The 14,450-nt window shown below is 41.7% G+C and overlaps 1 protein-coding gene across 1 annotated transcript; it reads left to right on the plus strand.

Annotated features, from left to right (window-relative positions):
• The first annotated feature begins 2,862 nt into the window (after positions 1–2,862).
• Positions 2,863–13,321, plus strand: SOD2 (superoxide dismutase 2). Its single transcript, XM_062572329.1, has 5 exons — positions 2,863–2,981; positions 4,261–4,463; positions 8,742–8,858; positions 11,350–11,529; positions 12,804–13,321. Exons 1-5 carry the CDS (start codon positions 2,953–2,955, stop codon positions 12,947–12,949), a joined length of 675 nt encoding a protein of 224 aa, XP_062428313.1. The 5' UTR covers positions 2,863–2,952; the 3' UTR covers positions 12,950–13,321.
• The last annotated feature ends 1,129 nt before the right edge of the window (positions 13,322–14,450 follow it).

Raw genomic sequence — 14,450 nt, forward strand, 5'->3', positions numbered from 1 at the left:
AAAATTTATCTTCGCTTTTGATTTAGAACAATCTAAGAAACTGACTGACTTCACACAAATTTGGGCTGAAAATATTGCAATGCAAAGTATCTTACATACCTGCTCCATTAACTGTTGCCTTCAAAATCAAGAAATATTTGTATGATACCTTTATTACAATAAAAGATTGGGAAAAGGGAGAATTCCAAAAAATGCCAGCCTCTGAATTTAAAATCAATCTAAGATTCCCCAGATCTAGTTTGGCTAGTTCAACCACAACTTTTACTGCCTGTGCTACATGAAGGTCAAATAATATGTTCATTTAATAGTTCTAATGTTGAATTACGTATGTTGCAATGAAAAAATGGTATTTTCCCAATTTAAAGAAACATGGTAACTGCAGCATTACCCATCAAAAACTGAAACTCATGAAACTACGAACTGAAAAAGAAATACATGAATTCCTTTCTCTTACAAGTTGCTTTTAAAACCTAAAGGAGCAAAGCTATGTAATAGATGTGTATTTAGCCCGCCCATTAGTGAATTTGCAGTCTCCTTTTCAAAGAGCAAAGCTAAGCTCTTTAAACTTATTTTATGAAACTTTCTTTCATCCCTTTTTAGAATTTCCAATTTCTACTAGAATGTTAGACTTACTGATCTTAGCAGTGCTTGTGTGGAAAGATGATCTTGCTTTTCCTAGGCCTGCCCAATATTAACCTTTGAAACATCTAGTGACGGATCTACTTGTTTTACTGCGGGCATTGCACTCTAAGTACATGTTGACACATAAATGATTTTTCTTCTCTCAATCAGTTGTAACCACACATCTATTTTGTACACAACTTTCACTGTTTGTTCATATACTGTCTTTCATTTCAAACAGTTTTAATGGGCTATGATTGATAATCAATGCATTTCAGAAGTGGCCTATTCTTTTTTGTTTTCCCACTAGTCTTTGTGTTACCTGCCTACTAGAAAAAATATTCCCAAACATACTGCTAACAATTTGGATGTTGGGCCAATGTTTGACCCTAAAGGGACAGAATGCTGTTAGTCTTGACCCTATTAGGAAACATCAGTGAACTACTAGCCTGGTATTTCAGTGAGTTAATCTTTAATCCCACCCATCATGTGCCCTGCTAATGCCACACATGGCAAGTCCTTTAAATACAAAGTACTAAGTCATTGCTTTCCAGTAAGTTTCAAAGACCTTTTCTGGAACAATTTTAATTAATTAATTTTAGTGAAAGAAGCCATATAGTCTCCTTTGTTACAGCTGCAAGTCGTCTACTATCAGTATCATGTAAAAGAAATTCATCTTCCCACTTCCTTCCAGAAACAGAACTCTTTTGTGTTAAATGCTTCCTGATTTTCCTATAACTCTGTTTATGATTTTGCCATCTATATGTAATTTCATTCCTAATATATATTTTAATGACTTTCTATTGTTTTTAACTGAACAAGCAAGAGAGTGACATTAGCCTAAGAGTTAAGGAAGTAATGGCAAACCTTCCACATGTTGTGAGCCAGAAATATTCACCTGTGTCAGGAGCACATGCTATACCAGATCTGTACTGAGAAAATTCAGTGTAGAAGATTTAACCTGTTTGTTCCTTGGTGCAGCACTCTTGCTTACACTCAGCTCCAGCAGCAGTCTGCCTTGTGGCATGCACACCAGAGGTTCTCTTATCTCAAGATAAGTAAGTCACTCATCTGCTGGGAAAAGCAGGCTTTTTTTCCCTTACTCCCAGGATTATTGTTTCTCAAGAGCAAGGTTTTTACAGCAGTTATTTCAGCAGAATGAACTGTGCATAAGCTTCCTTCTGAGGAAAAAAGGGGCAAATAACCTGTCCTCAAACTTCATCAGTTGAATGCTAATACCTACAAATTCAAATTCACATTTATAATAGTAGCCAACATTATTCCAGCAATTCAGCGGGAAGACTGATTCATATTTTTTGATCTCCTAGATGTATATTTTCATACTGCAGTAACACTGAATCACCATCATCCCCTTTACAGGAGCGGCGGGGGGGTTGTGTGAAGGCCACTTTCAAGTTAGGGTCCCACATTTATTTTTTTTTTTGTGTTCCAAAGACTTTCTGCCTTGTACTAAAAGAGTATTACACTTGCCTCCAATGTATTAGGTATTCCTTTTCCATATCTTAATCATTAGTTGGCAAGAGGAAGGGGAAGGGATTCTTCAGGAGAAAGAGCCCACCCCTCTCTGAGCATGGCGGGCCTCGATGTGACCATTCAAGTGCCAAACTTGGCAATGCTGCAGGGGTGGAAGCTCTCGAGTAAACTTCCCGATTCCCTCGTGAGTTCTTCCCCACTTCCCAAGGTAGCCCCAGGCTGGAATTGCTGCAGCAATGACCTCGTGACTAACTGGGAGGCTCCCCAAGGGCCAGTGCCGGTTCTTCCTCTGGCTCCCGGCCTCTTGCACTTCCACGCCACCACCCGCACGAGGCTTCAGGTGCCTCCGCAGGGCGGTGCAGGCGTGCCCCGGCTGGCCGGCCGAGGCGCCCCGCGGCGCTCCCGCCTGGCCCCTCCTGGCCTTGGAGGCAGCCTCCGCCTAGCCACCCGGCATCGCTGATACGGCTCCCAGGCGCGCGGTGGCCTTGCAAGGCCGCGCTCCCCCGAGGGCCCTCCGCTCTCCCGTCTGCTTATCTGAGAAGCTTGGCCGTTTCTCGCGCACCGCCCCCTGGGCCACCTGCGGGCCCTATCTGTGACTCCTGCCAGCTTCTCACCCCGCTTCATCTGCCACCTCCTCAGCCAGCCGGGCGTCGCGCCAACCCCCCGCGCCGCCAAGGCCCTCGGGCGCCTCCCCCGAGCCAGGACGAGCCTCGCCCCGCTGCCCCGAGGCGGCTCCTCCCCGCGCCGCGGCGGCCACGGGCGCAGGCGCGGAGCGGGGAGCCGCGCTGCGCTGCGCTGCGCTGCGCTCTCGGAGGGTGCCGGTTGCGAGCCGCCGCCATGTTGTGCCGCCTGGCCGCGGCGGGCAGGTGAGGACCGCGCCGCGCCGCGGGGGAGGGGGCGAGATGGCGGCGGCTGCAGCGGGAGCTCAGCGTCAGGCCGCGGTGTGGGAAGCGGCGCCGCCGCAGCCCTCGTCCTCCGTGCCCGGGCGTGGTGGCGGTGGGTAGCAGCCTGCTCCCCTCCCCTCCCCTCCCGTGGGGGGCGCTGGCCCCCCCTGCCGCGGGGCCTGTCGCCACTTCGGGCGGCTGGTGCGGGCGCCGGCGCCGGGGTTTTGCGGCGGCCTCGCCGGGCGCCGTGGGCTGCTCTCCTTCAGCTGCCCGCGGCTCTGCCCGGCCTGCTGCCCCCGAGGAGCCGCCGCGCTCCGCGGGAGGCCGCAGCCGCCTCGCTCCCCCGTCGTTGCCGGGCCGGGTCCCGGCGCTGCAGGGCGCCCTCCGGCCCGGCAGCCCCGCGGTTTCGTCGCGGCCGGTTCGTCTTGCTTTATGCCAAGGTCACCGGCGAAAACACAGGAGAGCTTTAGGAGCTGAGCTTTCTCCCAGCCCGGCAGTGCGCCCTTCATCACAGCTGTCATGTCTCACTAAAAAACAAGGTGGGAAGCGGGCAGAGGTCACCTGAAACGCTGTTTTCTTTGATGGACTTGCCCCGCTACCACCCTCTGGTCACATACGCATGTGTATGTAGTTTCAGCATACAGAGCAGCGGGGCACGTGTGTCTGCTGAAATACGTGAGGCAGGCAGAAGGAAGGTTAACGCTGTAAAGGTTCTTTCCCAGGAACCCGCTGCGTGTTTAATTTTCCAACCACTTTTTTTTTTTTTTTTTTTTTTTTTTGATACAGGCACTACTTAACTGTTATGGATGGTGAGGGAGTGAGATTTACCAGGGACTTTCTGTCCAGCTCTTAACTCAGTCAATAAAAACTGGGTGAAGCTTTGAATTTTAGCATGCTGCTGCTGGCTTGCTGTTCTTCCCCCCCGCCCCCTCAACCCGTGCCTGCTGGCATGTGGCAGCCTGTGAGTTTTTGTGGTGGCTTTGTGGAACGCCACAGAGGGTGAGGACTACAGCTTTACACTGCAGAGCCCTCTCTCTGTGTCCTTTAGGTGAATTCATCTTTAGGCAAGCTGTGGAGTGCGCAGCTTCCAGCTCTTGAAATAGGAAAATGGGACTTCTTTATCTAAGATACTGCCCCGTGTACTTACAGCAGCTGATCGTAACAGTCATGGTTTGTCTACTTCAGTGTTAAAGCACAAGTACTGAATCCTGAATTAGACTATTTCCTGCTATTTTTGTTTTGTTTTGTTTTTTTCTTCCAGAAGCAGTGCCAAGTTGGTAGCACCATTGGGATGCTTGGTCTCTAGGCAAAAGCATACTCTTCCAGACTTGCCTTATGACTATGGGGCTCTTGAACCTCATATTAATGCAGAAATCATGCAGTTGCACCATGGCAAACATCACGCCACTTACGTAAACAACCTGAATATTGCAGAGGAGAAATACAAAGAGGCACTCGCTAAAGGTTTGTATATTCGTAATCAAGAGATAAAAGGGAAACTAGTTAAAATACATGCTGTAGGCAAAATAGGTTAACTTTTCTTTCCAGGAGAAATATTTCAAAACTTTATTTTAAAAGAAAATATCTAATTCAAACTTGTTTTTTTTTCCTCTCTTTTTCTCTCTTTCTTTTTTTTTTCTTTATGAAGTGAAATGCTTTAAGGAAAAAAAGTTACTGTGCACTTAAGCACCAGCTGATACTTAGAAATTAGCTGTAGCTAAAAGCATGAGTTCTGCACTCTTTAATACTGTAAATCTAGAAGAAACTGCAGTGATTCTTGTGAATTTAGTCTGTATTTGCAGAAGTAACTGGAACCAAAAGCAAGTCAGTAGGAAGTTACAGTCATTTTACTGAACAAATGCTTTGTAACGAAAGTGTAGTAACAAAACTATATGATGCAAAACTTGTGTAACTGGATGTTTTTCAGATCAAGTGTTCTAATGATTCTTGTAGAATAATCTTAGTCCCCTACAGATGGCGGTAAGAGAAGTGTGGTTAATACGTATGACATCCAGTCACGAGATCTGAATCTTGCTGCCAGCAATGCCACGGGGTCAAATTAAGAGGTTATCTAGCTCACATGCGAGTGTGAGATGCTAAAATACATTGCAGACCAGCATGGGTTTGTTTCTTAGCTTCTCACATTCAGTATTGAGCAACACTGACTTCTCTGAAAACTGTTAGAGTCATTCTAGCCAAGCTACACTGAAACAGTTGAATGCTTTTTTTATTTTTTTTTCTTTTTAATTCTATCAGTGTTAGTTTGTGGGACTGATAAAAAGACATAGCACTCTTCATTCATTTTCAACAGCATGGAATTATTTCCTTTGTTTTTCTGTACTGATCTTTCTAAAGAATCTCTCTATATATGTGACAGGCAATCAGTTCATAAATTCATCTCTCACTGGCTGCCACGTGGTTCCACAGTGTAATTTAATTGCTTGGATGACAATAGGAATCATGAATATCTGATTAAACTGAAACCCTGTAGCCCCTAATAAATATTGGGTGTGCTTGATAGTGAATGTTGATTACTTATGAAAGGGAAGGGATTTTCAAGTGTCTAAGTAAATCTAAAAATATTTTGTACAGTCTAAATTAATGAACTCATTCCATTAAAATTAGTGTCATCAAGATTGCTTGTTGCTCTGTCCTGCTGGTGGTGGATCTAAGAAAGTTGTATTCCGGAGATTAATTAGTGCAGATAGAACTGAGGAGAGAATCTAAACTTAAAGAAATCAGTACACCTACTGCTGATGTTATTAATTATGTTTCATGCCTAAGTCTTCATCCACTCGTGGGGGCAGAATTACTTGGCCTAAGGCTTCAGCCACTGGTGGTGGCAGAATTACTGGGTAGCAAAAATGTCTGCAGTATTGTGAATCCTCTGACATATTTTTAACAGATAGTATACCCTTTGAGCACTCGTAGCTTGCTGTTGGACGTAGTGTACCTAGATGGAGAATTTAAACTTTCCATAAGGATTTTTGTGGGCATTACTTTGCAAGTAAATAGTGTATTAGTTGTTGTCATGAACATAGTACATATTTGCTTACAATATGTTTTTTTGTGCTTTGATTTGGCTCTTTTCCTAGTTAGTATCCCAATGCACTATACATATAATATTTTTACTCTCATTATAAAACCAGGCTTTAGGAAAGAGCAAACTGCTGCTTTATTCTGTCAGTACTGTTCTTCCATATTTAAAAACTGAGCATGACCAAAATTTTCTGCACTGCAGTTCAAAATTCCGTTACACAGCACATTTAATTGCCATCGAATATCTCCTCCAGATAACACAGCCTTGATAATGACTTCTATTCAGCAGTAGAAAATGATTTATTTTCTGATCATCTTTAACGTGTTCTTAATCTATCTACATGTACTTAGGTAACTCAGACAAAAGCTGTCCTAGGCTGAGTCCCACAAGCTTATGGTGTCCGCTCTTTTGAAAATCAGTATGCAGTTCTGTGATTGGGATCAACACAGGAAGTAATATCTTTGTTCCAGAAAGTTTTCAACATAAGCTGTGATCTCATTACTGGCTCATCAAAATGTCCAAGATTTGTCGATTGAAGGATGTAATCTTGCAGCTTAATTTTAGTGAAACTTGTACCTACAAGAATTTTCCATTTCCTTTTCTGACAGTCATTTGACCTGTGGTGCTTTCCCTAGCTGCTCTTACAAGAAAACAAATGCTTCTTGGTAAACTCTGAAACCAAGATGACAAGTCTCCTGAGTGCCTTTAAACTGTCTGTCTTGGTTTTCTGAATTGTCGTGGCTATACTGAGGAGTGGTAAGCTGGAGCAAGGGCCAGAGGCCCTATATGCAGTTAAATTCCTAGATATTTTTGTTGTAATTGAAGGGCACGTTACCTTTTTCATTGCCTTTTTCATTGTTAGGTACAACAGCACCTGGCAGCACCGCAAGTATTATGCTTGAAGGATAGCAATCAAATGCGCTGTTTCATAGTGGTCCTTGGGGAAAGAATGCCTCTAAAAAATGGAAGGATAAACAATGGCAAAGGCATTAAAAATACCACTGTTATTTTTGGACTCCTGGCTTATAATGTATTGTATGCACTGGATGGATTTAAAGGTTTCTTAAGCTTTGCAAAATTCATGAAAGATGTCCCAAAGATGCTATTTTACTCAGTGTTGTGTGACATCTGCCATCCTTAACCTCTTACCTGAATTCAGCATCTACTATTTGTATCTACTACTTTAGATGTTTTGTTCCAGTCCTGTTTCTGCCTGGATTTTTTGCTCTAGGTATGACTGTGACTGAAGGTACAGAGACCACATGTTAGTATTTTTTTTTTTAACTCATAGGTATATTTCTGAATGGGAAGAAATTCAATCTATATTGCACTTAAAGATGAATTTTTGTAGAGATAAAGTTACTCTCAAGAAAGTATATAGAAAACTGTGTTTACCTTCTGTGTCTTAGGGAAACTGTTTACTGTAACAGTGATGATTTCCAGGAGAAATGAAAAGCCATGGGTACTTGACTGAGCAGTAATGTAATTTATTTTAACAGAGCTACGAATGCTGTTTTTTTGGGGATTTGTGAGTCTTACTGGAGCCTAGCATCTTCAACAAGATGTTGCATTCATATGAGGCTGTTGTAGTTTCTTAGGGGTATGAGGCAATACTAAGAATCTGTAATCCTATATTAAAATCCTAGAAAATGTTCTACTGCTATGTGGCCTGCCCTCATGTCTATCTAAGGCTCATTTATTCCTATAGGAAGACTTTCAATGGTGATTCCTGAAAGTGAGTCGAGGAAACAGCTGTCTGCATTGATTTCTTAAGAGAGAATGTATTGTAGTAGTGGACAAAACTTCAAAGAACTTCAGAAAAAGTCATATTCTTTTAAAGTCAAAATAGCATACAAAACAACTGTGCTAAAGAGTAGAACTCCCTTTAGAGACATGAGGCACTAGTGACTTCTTTAAGGAATGTGACATGTGGATGGGAGGAAGCACAGGGCTGTCTGATCTTGGGTGACATAAGAGTTAGCTGTATGCAGAGCCCAAAACAAGGGTTGGGATTACATGTAAACTACTCATATGGTCTGTGGAAGCTGCTAAATGGAGTCCTGATGTTTGATCTTGGAATTAAAAACCTGCCTGGAGTGAGAAGAGGTGGGGAGTTTACCAATGTTGAAGAGTGATATTTTGAGGAGAGGTTTCTGATACAAGCTTTCAAGGGAGAGGAGCATTCTGATCCTGTATGTACTCACTGTACTCATTGACTTTTTCTGGAGCACAGTCTCTTTGCCCTGTAAGTATTTTAAGAAGTTTAAGAGTTCTTAACTTGCAAATTAGTGAAGCTAATGGGTGAGTAGTATTCTTCTTTTGTAGTGGTAATGCTGGGAAGCTTACAGATGCTGGTCTTTAAAATGTTCTAGTTTCACTAGTTGCTTTATCCTATTGTGGAGTAGCAGTAGATGCTTAGGTACTCTCTTAAGTGTGGGTGGTCTGGTAGGTGCAATATTGGCACATTGCATATCACTACAGGATAAGAAAGGATAGTTTGAAATCTTTAATGTGGTTTATGGCAGTCATTATTTAAAATATTGTTAATAATCACAACCTCTTTTTTCTATAGACATATTATAGGCTTGTAAGACTTAATAGATTTTGGAGAGCACTGGGTGCCTAGCTGGTACATAGTGACTACTGTGCTGCTGTTGTTTTTATTATTATTATTATTACTTTTCAATCTTCTGCATCTTTAGGTGATGTTACAGCTCAAGTGTCTCTTCAACCTGCACTTAAGTTCAATGGTGGGGGTCATATCAATCACACCATCTTCTGGACAAACCTTTCTCCTAATGGAGGAGGAGAACCTAAAGGTTAGTGCGTGTTACTGTGGTTTAATGAGTCAATTTTAATTCACCATTAGAAATAGTCTTTTCTCTCTTTGGAAGAGTACAAAGGATCTTTATTTTTTGGAGTCAAGTTGCCTTTCTGTGACAATTATCACCATTTTGAGGAATTCAGGATCTTTTAGATGAAAGGCAAATTACGAAAAGTTGGTTGTGTGCTAAGTATTTTTAATTTCTAATAATGATTATCTGTATCCTGCAAAATAATTGGCTGTTGCTATAAATTGTCCCTTCCATCTTCATAAAACAAAATAGTTACCCAATGCTGTACTAATAAAGATATGACATGCATATATTCAGTTCACATGGAGATCCAGAAATCATGTACGCCCCAGTGTAGTGGCTGGATTGAGTTGCCCTAACAGACCACTTACTACTTTCTGTAGTAGCCTACACTCTGGTTTGGAGCATAAAATTTCAGCCTTCTGCATTTGACAGCCTGAGGGCTGAACTGACTGAGCAACAGATCTGCAGCTGAAGGTACATCTCAATTGTTTCCATGTCTGATTCAGCCATACGGGCAGTCAAGCGATACATGTGCATCAGAAGGCCATGCTGCCATTCAGAGAGACCTAGACAGGCTGGAGAGCTGGGCAGAGAGGAACCTCCTGAGGTTCATCAAGGGCAAGTGCAGAGTCCTGCACCTAGGGAAAAGTAGCCCTAGGCACAAGTACAAGCTGGAGGCTGACCTTCTGGAGAGCAGCTCTGCAGAGAAGGACCTGGGAGTGCTGGTGGATGACAGGTTGACCATGAGTCAGCAATGTGCCCTTGTGGCCAAGAAAGCCAACGGTCTCCTGGGGTGCACTGGGAAGAGTGTTGCCAGCAGGTCGAGGGAGGTGATCCTGCCCCTCTCCTCAGCCCTGGGGAGGCCTCCTCTCGACTACTGTGTCCAGTTTTGGGCTCCCCAGGACAAGGAGCTACTGGAGAGAGTCCAGCATAGGGCTACAAAGATGATCAGAGGGCTGGAGCACCTGCCCTACGAGGAACAGCTGCAAGAGCTGGGCCTCTTCAGCCTGGGGAAGAGAAGGCTGAGGGGGATCTTATCAATGTGTGTAAGTACCTGAAAGGAGGGTGTCAAGGGGACGGGGACAAACTCTTCCAGTTGTCCCATGTGACAGGACAAGAGGCAGTGGGCAGAAAGTGAAGCACAGGCAGTTCTGCCTGAGCGTGAGGGGGAATTTCTTCCCTGTGAGAGCAATGGAGCACTGGACCAGGTTGCCCAGAGAGGTTGTGGAGTCTCCTTCTCTGGAGATCTTCAAGGCCCGCCTGGATGCAACCCTGTCTACCATGCTCTAGGTGACCCTGCTTGAGCAGGGAGGTTGGACTAGATGATCTCCAGAGGTCCCTTCCAACCTTACTGATTCTATGATTCTGTATGTTCTTGTCGAACTTCCCAGGAACAATTTTTTTCGTGAAGCTTGGTATAGTTAATCATCCCAAAGTGTCATGATTGTTACTGTAAGAAGAACAACTCTTTTCATTCTTATTCTTAACCTGATTAGCGTAGCTGTACTAATAATTTGGTGAAGAATAATTCTGCTGCTGCATTACAGCCTAATCCAGCAGCAACAGAAAAATCTGAGGTAGTATGTGGATGAGCAAAACTGACTTTGGCATAGATTCTCTGCTTCAGATGGTAATATACATGAAATATAACAAAGATTTTATGCTCTATTTTGAGCGATCCGTAACCTTTATGTCAATAAAAAACTCAATGAGCCTAAAATACCATCTTTTAGTTTGAACTGAATCACTCAAGATTTTTGTAAGGAAACCTGCTAAATCCTCTCTGAGATGCACTGACAGCTATCACCAAGAAACCTGACTTTCAAAATCTTCTATCTGAGGGTTGGAGGGATAAAGAATGAGGAGTTCTTCGGCATGGCACTGTATGAAGTATTACTGCGTTGTAATCTTAAACAGCTAAGCAGACTTGAGGGAGACTGTGCTGCTAGGATAAACATGCATGCATCTGAAAACCAAAAGTGCACTAGGATGTTGGAGAGAGGAAATAGTCTGAAAGACTTTGTATACATTCATTTATGCAGATGTGAAGGACATCCAAATATTTCTTTGTACTAAGACAAAGAAATCACAGCCATTTTGTGTTGCCCTTTTAAATACGCAGATCAAACTAGCTTTCTTACTGTTTTTGCTAGACTTCCTTTGTTTTTCCCTTGTCTTTTGGTGAAGAATGTAACCTCTGGAGTGCCCTGTCAATAGCACCACAGTGTCTTTGACAATGTCATTTTTGACTACTGCACTAAATTATTTCCTGTTTTCTTGCTCTCTCAAGCAGGTTGAAACAGACCTGTTAATTAGTGATGCATCTTCCTTGTCTAAAGAATTCTTCCATCAGATCCCAAACACTTCTAGCTTTCCGTACATCTTCTGGAGACAGGAGAAAATAGAAGAATGTTAAGCACCTGATTATTATTATTATTATTTCTTTTTTAAGGAGAATTGATGGAAGCCATCAAGCGTGACTTTGGTTCCTTTGCAAATTTCAAGGAGAAGCTGACAGCTGTATCAGTTGGTGTTCAAGGATCAGGCTGGGGATGGCTTGGATATAACAAAGAGCAGGGACATCTACAAATTGCAGCCTGTGCAAATCAAGACCCCCTACAAGGAACAACAGGTCAGGTCTCTCACCTTCCCCTCCGCTTCTCTCTCTGTAGATTTCAGACACTAGGGTATCTGATCTGAAAAGGCTTTTTTTTTTTTTTTTTTTTTTAAGACAACCAATGAGAAGAAATCACTGGATAAGTAGAGCTGAAAGCTGTCTGAATATCATTCTAGCAAAAATGAAAAACAGTGGCAGTTTTTAAAACAGCATTTGTAAAGGACTTAGAAGCTCTGTGGAGAGCAGTAGGGTTTACAGTCTGTCTAGTCAAAAGGAAAATAGATGAGGCATATTATGGAAGCTGTCCCTTTTAGGCAGTAGTTTTATCTGAGACTCTATCAAATTGTTCCTGAGTAACTGGAGTAGCTCACCTGTGAAGAGTATTTGGAAGATTAAGCTTCTTACCTTTAGATTTTTTCCTCTGGCAGAGAAGCTATTCACAGAAATGTTTGAATAGGCCAAGTAACAGGAGAGAAGGAGGTATATATAATAACACTTGTTTTCAAATGGGCTAAATTTAAAATGGTAGGGTTATAACATGCTTCCTTTGTCAGTTAGATCAGCCTTGGATGGAGATAATTCTTATGGCTAAGCAGAGTAATGCTGGCTATATCCTCTTAAAGGTATTTTTACTTATGTATAGATACATAGGAGTGATGATGACAGGCCAGACACTTTCCACAGAGGCAAGATCTCATGTCTAGAGAGAATCATGTCTGTGGAGGCTGCTTGTTCAAATCCTAATGCAGGTATCTTTAAAACATGCTCTATGGAATTCACAGAGACTATTCAGGAATACCATCTATTGTTCATATCTACTGTCAACATCTGCAGCATCCCTAACCCCCTTGAAAATGTCCAGTTTAAAAAAAATCAGTAAGAAAAAGGTTTATCACAAAAACAAGGAAAGTAGTTGGTCACTTAACTGGAAGCAAACTGTTAGAACATGAGACTCTTCTGTGGTGCATTGTTTAAGGAAAATGCTTGCATAATTGTGAAAGATATAAATGTTTCAAAAGAGACTTTATCTAGTTTCAGTCATGTCTTCAAGATAGTTCTGAAGTACTCAGGTGTTTATCTTAATCAGTTGACTTGATTCATAAATATGTGTGTTGCTGTACAGTAAGCAGTTCTGTTAAATGTAACAATGATCACTTGTGTGCTGGAGAGTTCTTTGTCTCCTACAGATAAAGACTTAGAAATCTGGTACAACTAAGGGATGGAAAATAATATTTTATATGTAAAGAATGTTTTCATAAACTTACAGAGTTTATCCTCCTCTTTTACAGGTCTTATTCCTTTGCTAGGAATTGATGTATGGGAACATGCTTATTATCTTCAGTATAAAAATGTTCGACCTGATTATTTGAAAGCCATCTGGAATGTGATCAACTGGGAAAATGTATCTTCAAGATATGCATCGTGCAAAAAGTAGAGTGGGATTCTTGCACAGACTACTAAAATGGCACCACTTCTACTTTAATACCACTCTTGTAGTAGTGTCTGTGGCTTACAAATGAATTGCTCTACTGCAGAAAACACTTAGGTCATCCAGCAAAAGCATTTCATAATCAAGCAAGATGTGTGCTTGTCTATTTCTGAGGGAGGTATTTACTTAGATTTTTTTGAAGCTTTAAACTTGTGTGACAAAGAAAGACACTTCAAATAATCTTTTCCACTGCATATAGAAACATAACCTTTCTCAAGATTAATGAGGTAATGGATTTCCTTGTTACACTTAAATATCTAAGTAGAAACATGTACTTAATGTTGCTATAAACAAATAAAACTCAAAAGAAGAATCTTATTTAACTGTTTAAAACTTGCTCATTTTTGGTAATAATTGGTCCAGTTATTTACTTGCTTTGAAGATGATTGGCAGAGTGCCTTTTGTAATTGTTTACAGGCTATGGAATTTTCCTAGACCTTAAGATGAGTATAAGGGAAGGTGGGCATTGTTGTCCTTTCTGAACAGGCTTGACTATCTTCAGTAATCAGAAGAATCTGTGTTTTGACTCCCTCCCCCCCGCCCCCGATCTGCTACATGAGATCTTCTTTTATTGCATTGATGTACTAACTTCTGAATTGTTACTTCAAGCAAGAGATTGCAGTACTGGATCAGATTAAATGGTCCACATAGGAACTTAATGGTAGCATGCAGTGCTTATTCCATGCTAGTTGTTAAAGCATATCCTAAAACATGCTTTAACTTTAGGGACTGGTTAGATGCATCCATCAAGTATAAATTGTCCCCACATAGCTTTGTTCCTGAAGCAGTTATAAGAAGTTAAACTTAATGCTTAAGGCAAGAATGGAAAACTATCTGGTGCAAAGGAACATACCTGAATAGGACTTGAAAAGTAAAAGAAAGTGAGTTTTGTTTCCTCTGCTATCCCTGTCTTAAATATTTCAGACTGGCTGCTACTGGACTAATATAATGTCTTGTACATAAGTTTTCTTGAGCTTACTCAGTATGCTACTTTAAGTTCAGGATGGATTCTGAGAGGAACAAGGAAAAGACCTGCTTCATGCTTCAGCATTGCAGTCTAGTTAGGTCAGATTAAGTGGAGAAGTGTTTAAAAAAATGCCTTTCATCAGGTGATACAGGAAAACTGCTTCTACTACAGTAGTAATCTCTTGCTCTCTATCCAAAGCTTTAACTAGTCAGATAACTATGTTGCAAATAAGTGAGTTGTGTAAGATGATTTATTTCAAATTTAATGTATCTTTTTTCTAGTATGTGATCTTTCTGTAGGCCTAGTTCTTATCTCAAACACACAGTTTGAGCTTCTGCTTAAGTCTGCTTCAAAGCAGTATTGTGTTTAAATCTTAGATTCTTCAGGGCCCTCAGATCCTTGGTCTGCTGCTGAGATATGCAGTGATGAAGAAAAGTAAGCCTGCTGGTAATCAATTGGAAGCTTTTGACTTAAGTATTT

This window comes from Rhea pennata, chromosome 3 (genome assembly GCF_028389875.1).
Source record: "Rhea pennata isolate bPtePen1 chromosome 3, bPtePen1.pri, whole genome shotgun sequence".
In the NCBI taxonomy this organism is placed as follows: domain Eukaryota; kingdom Metazoa; phylum Chordata; class Aves; order Rheiformes; family Rheidae; genus Rhea; species Rhea pennata.

What these genes read in the sequence shown, in the direction of transcription:
- SOD2 (XM_062572329.1), top strand. Translation starts at nt 2,953, where the DNA reads ATGTTGTGCCGCCTGGCCGCGGCGGGCAG. An exon ending in CAAAGAGGCACTCGCTAAAG is followed by an intron (nt 4,464 to 8,741) that starts GTTTGTATATTC and finishes CTGCATCTTTAG; the next exon opens with GTGATGTTACAGCTCAAGTG. An exon ending in TGGAGGAGGAGAACCTAAAG is followed by an intron (nt 8,859 to 11,349) that starts GTTAGTGCGTGT and finishes TTCTTTTTTAAG; the next exon opens with GAGAATTGATGGAAGCCATC.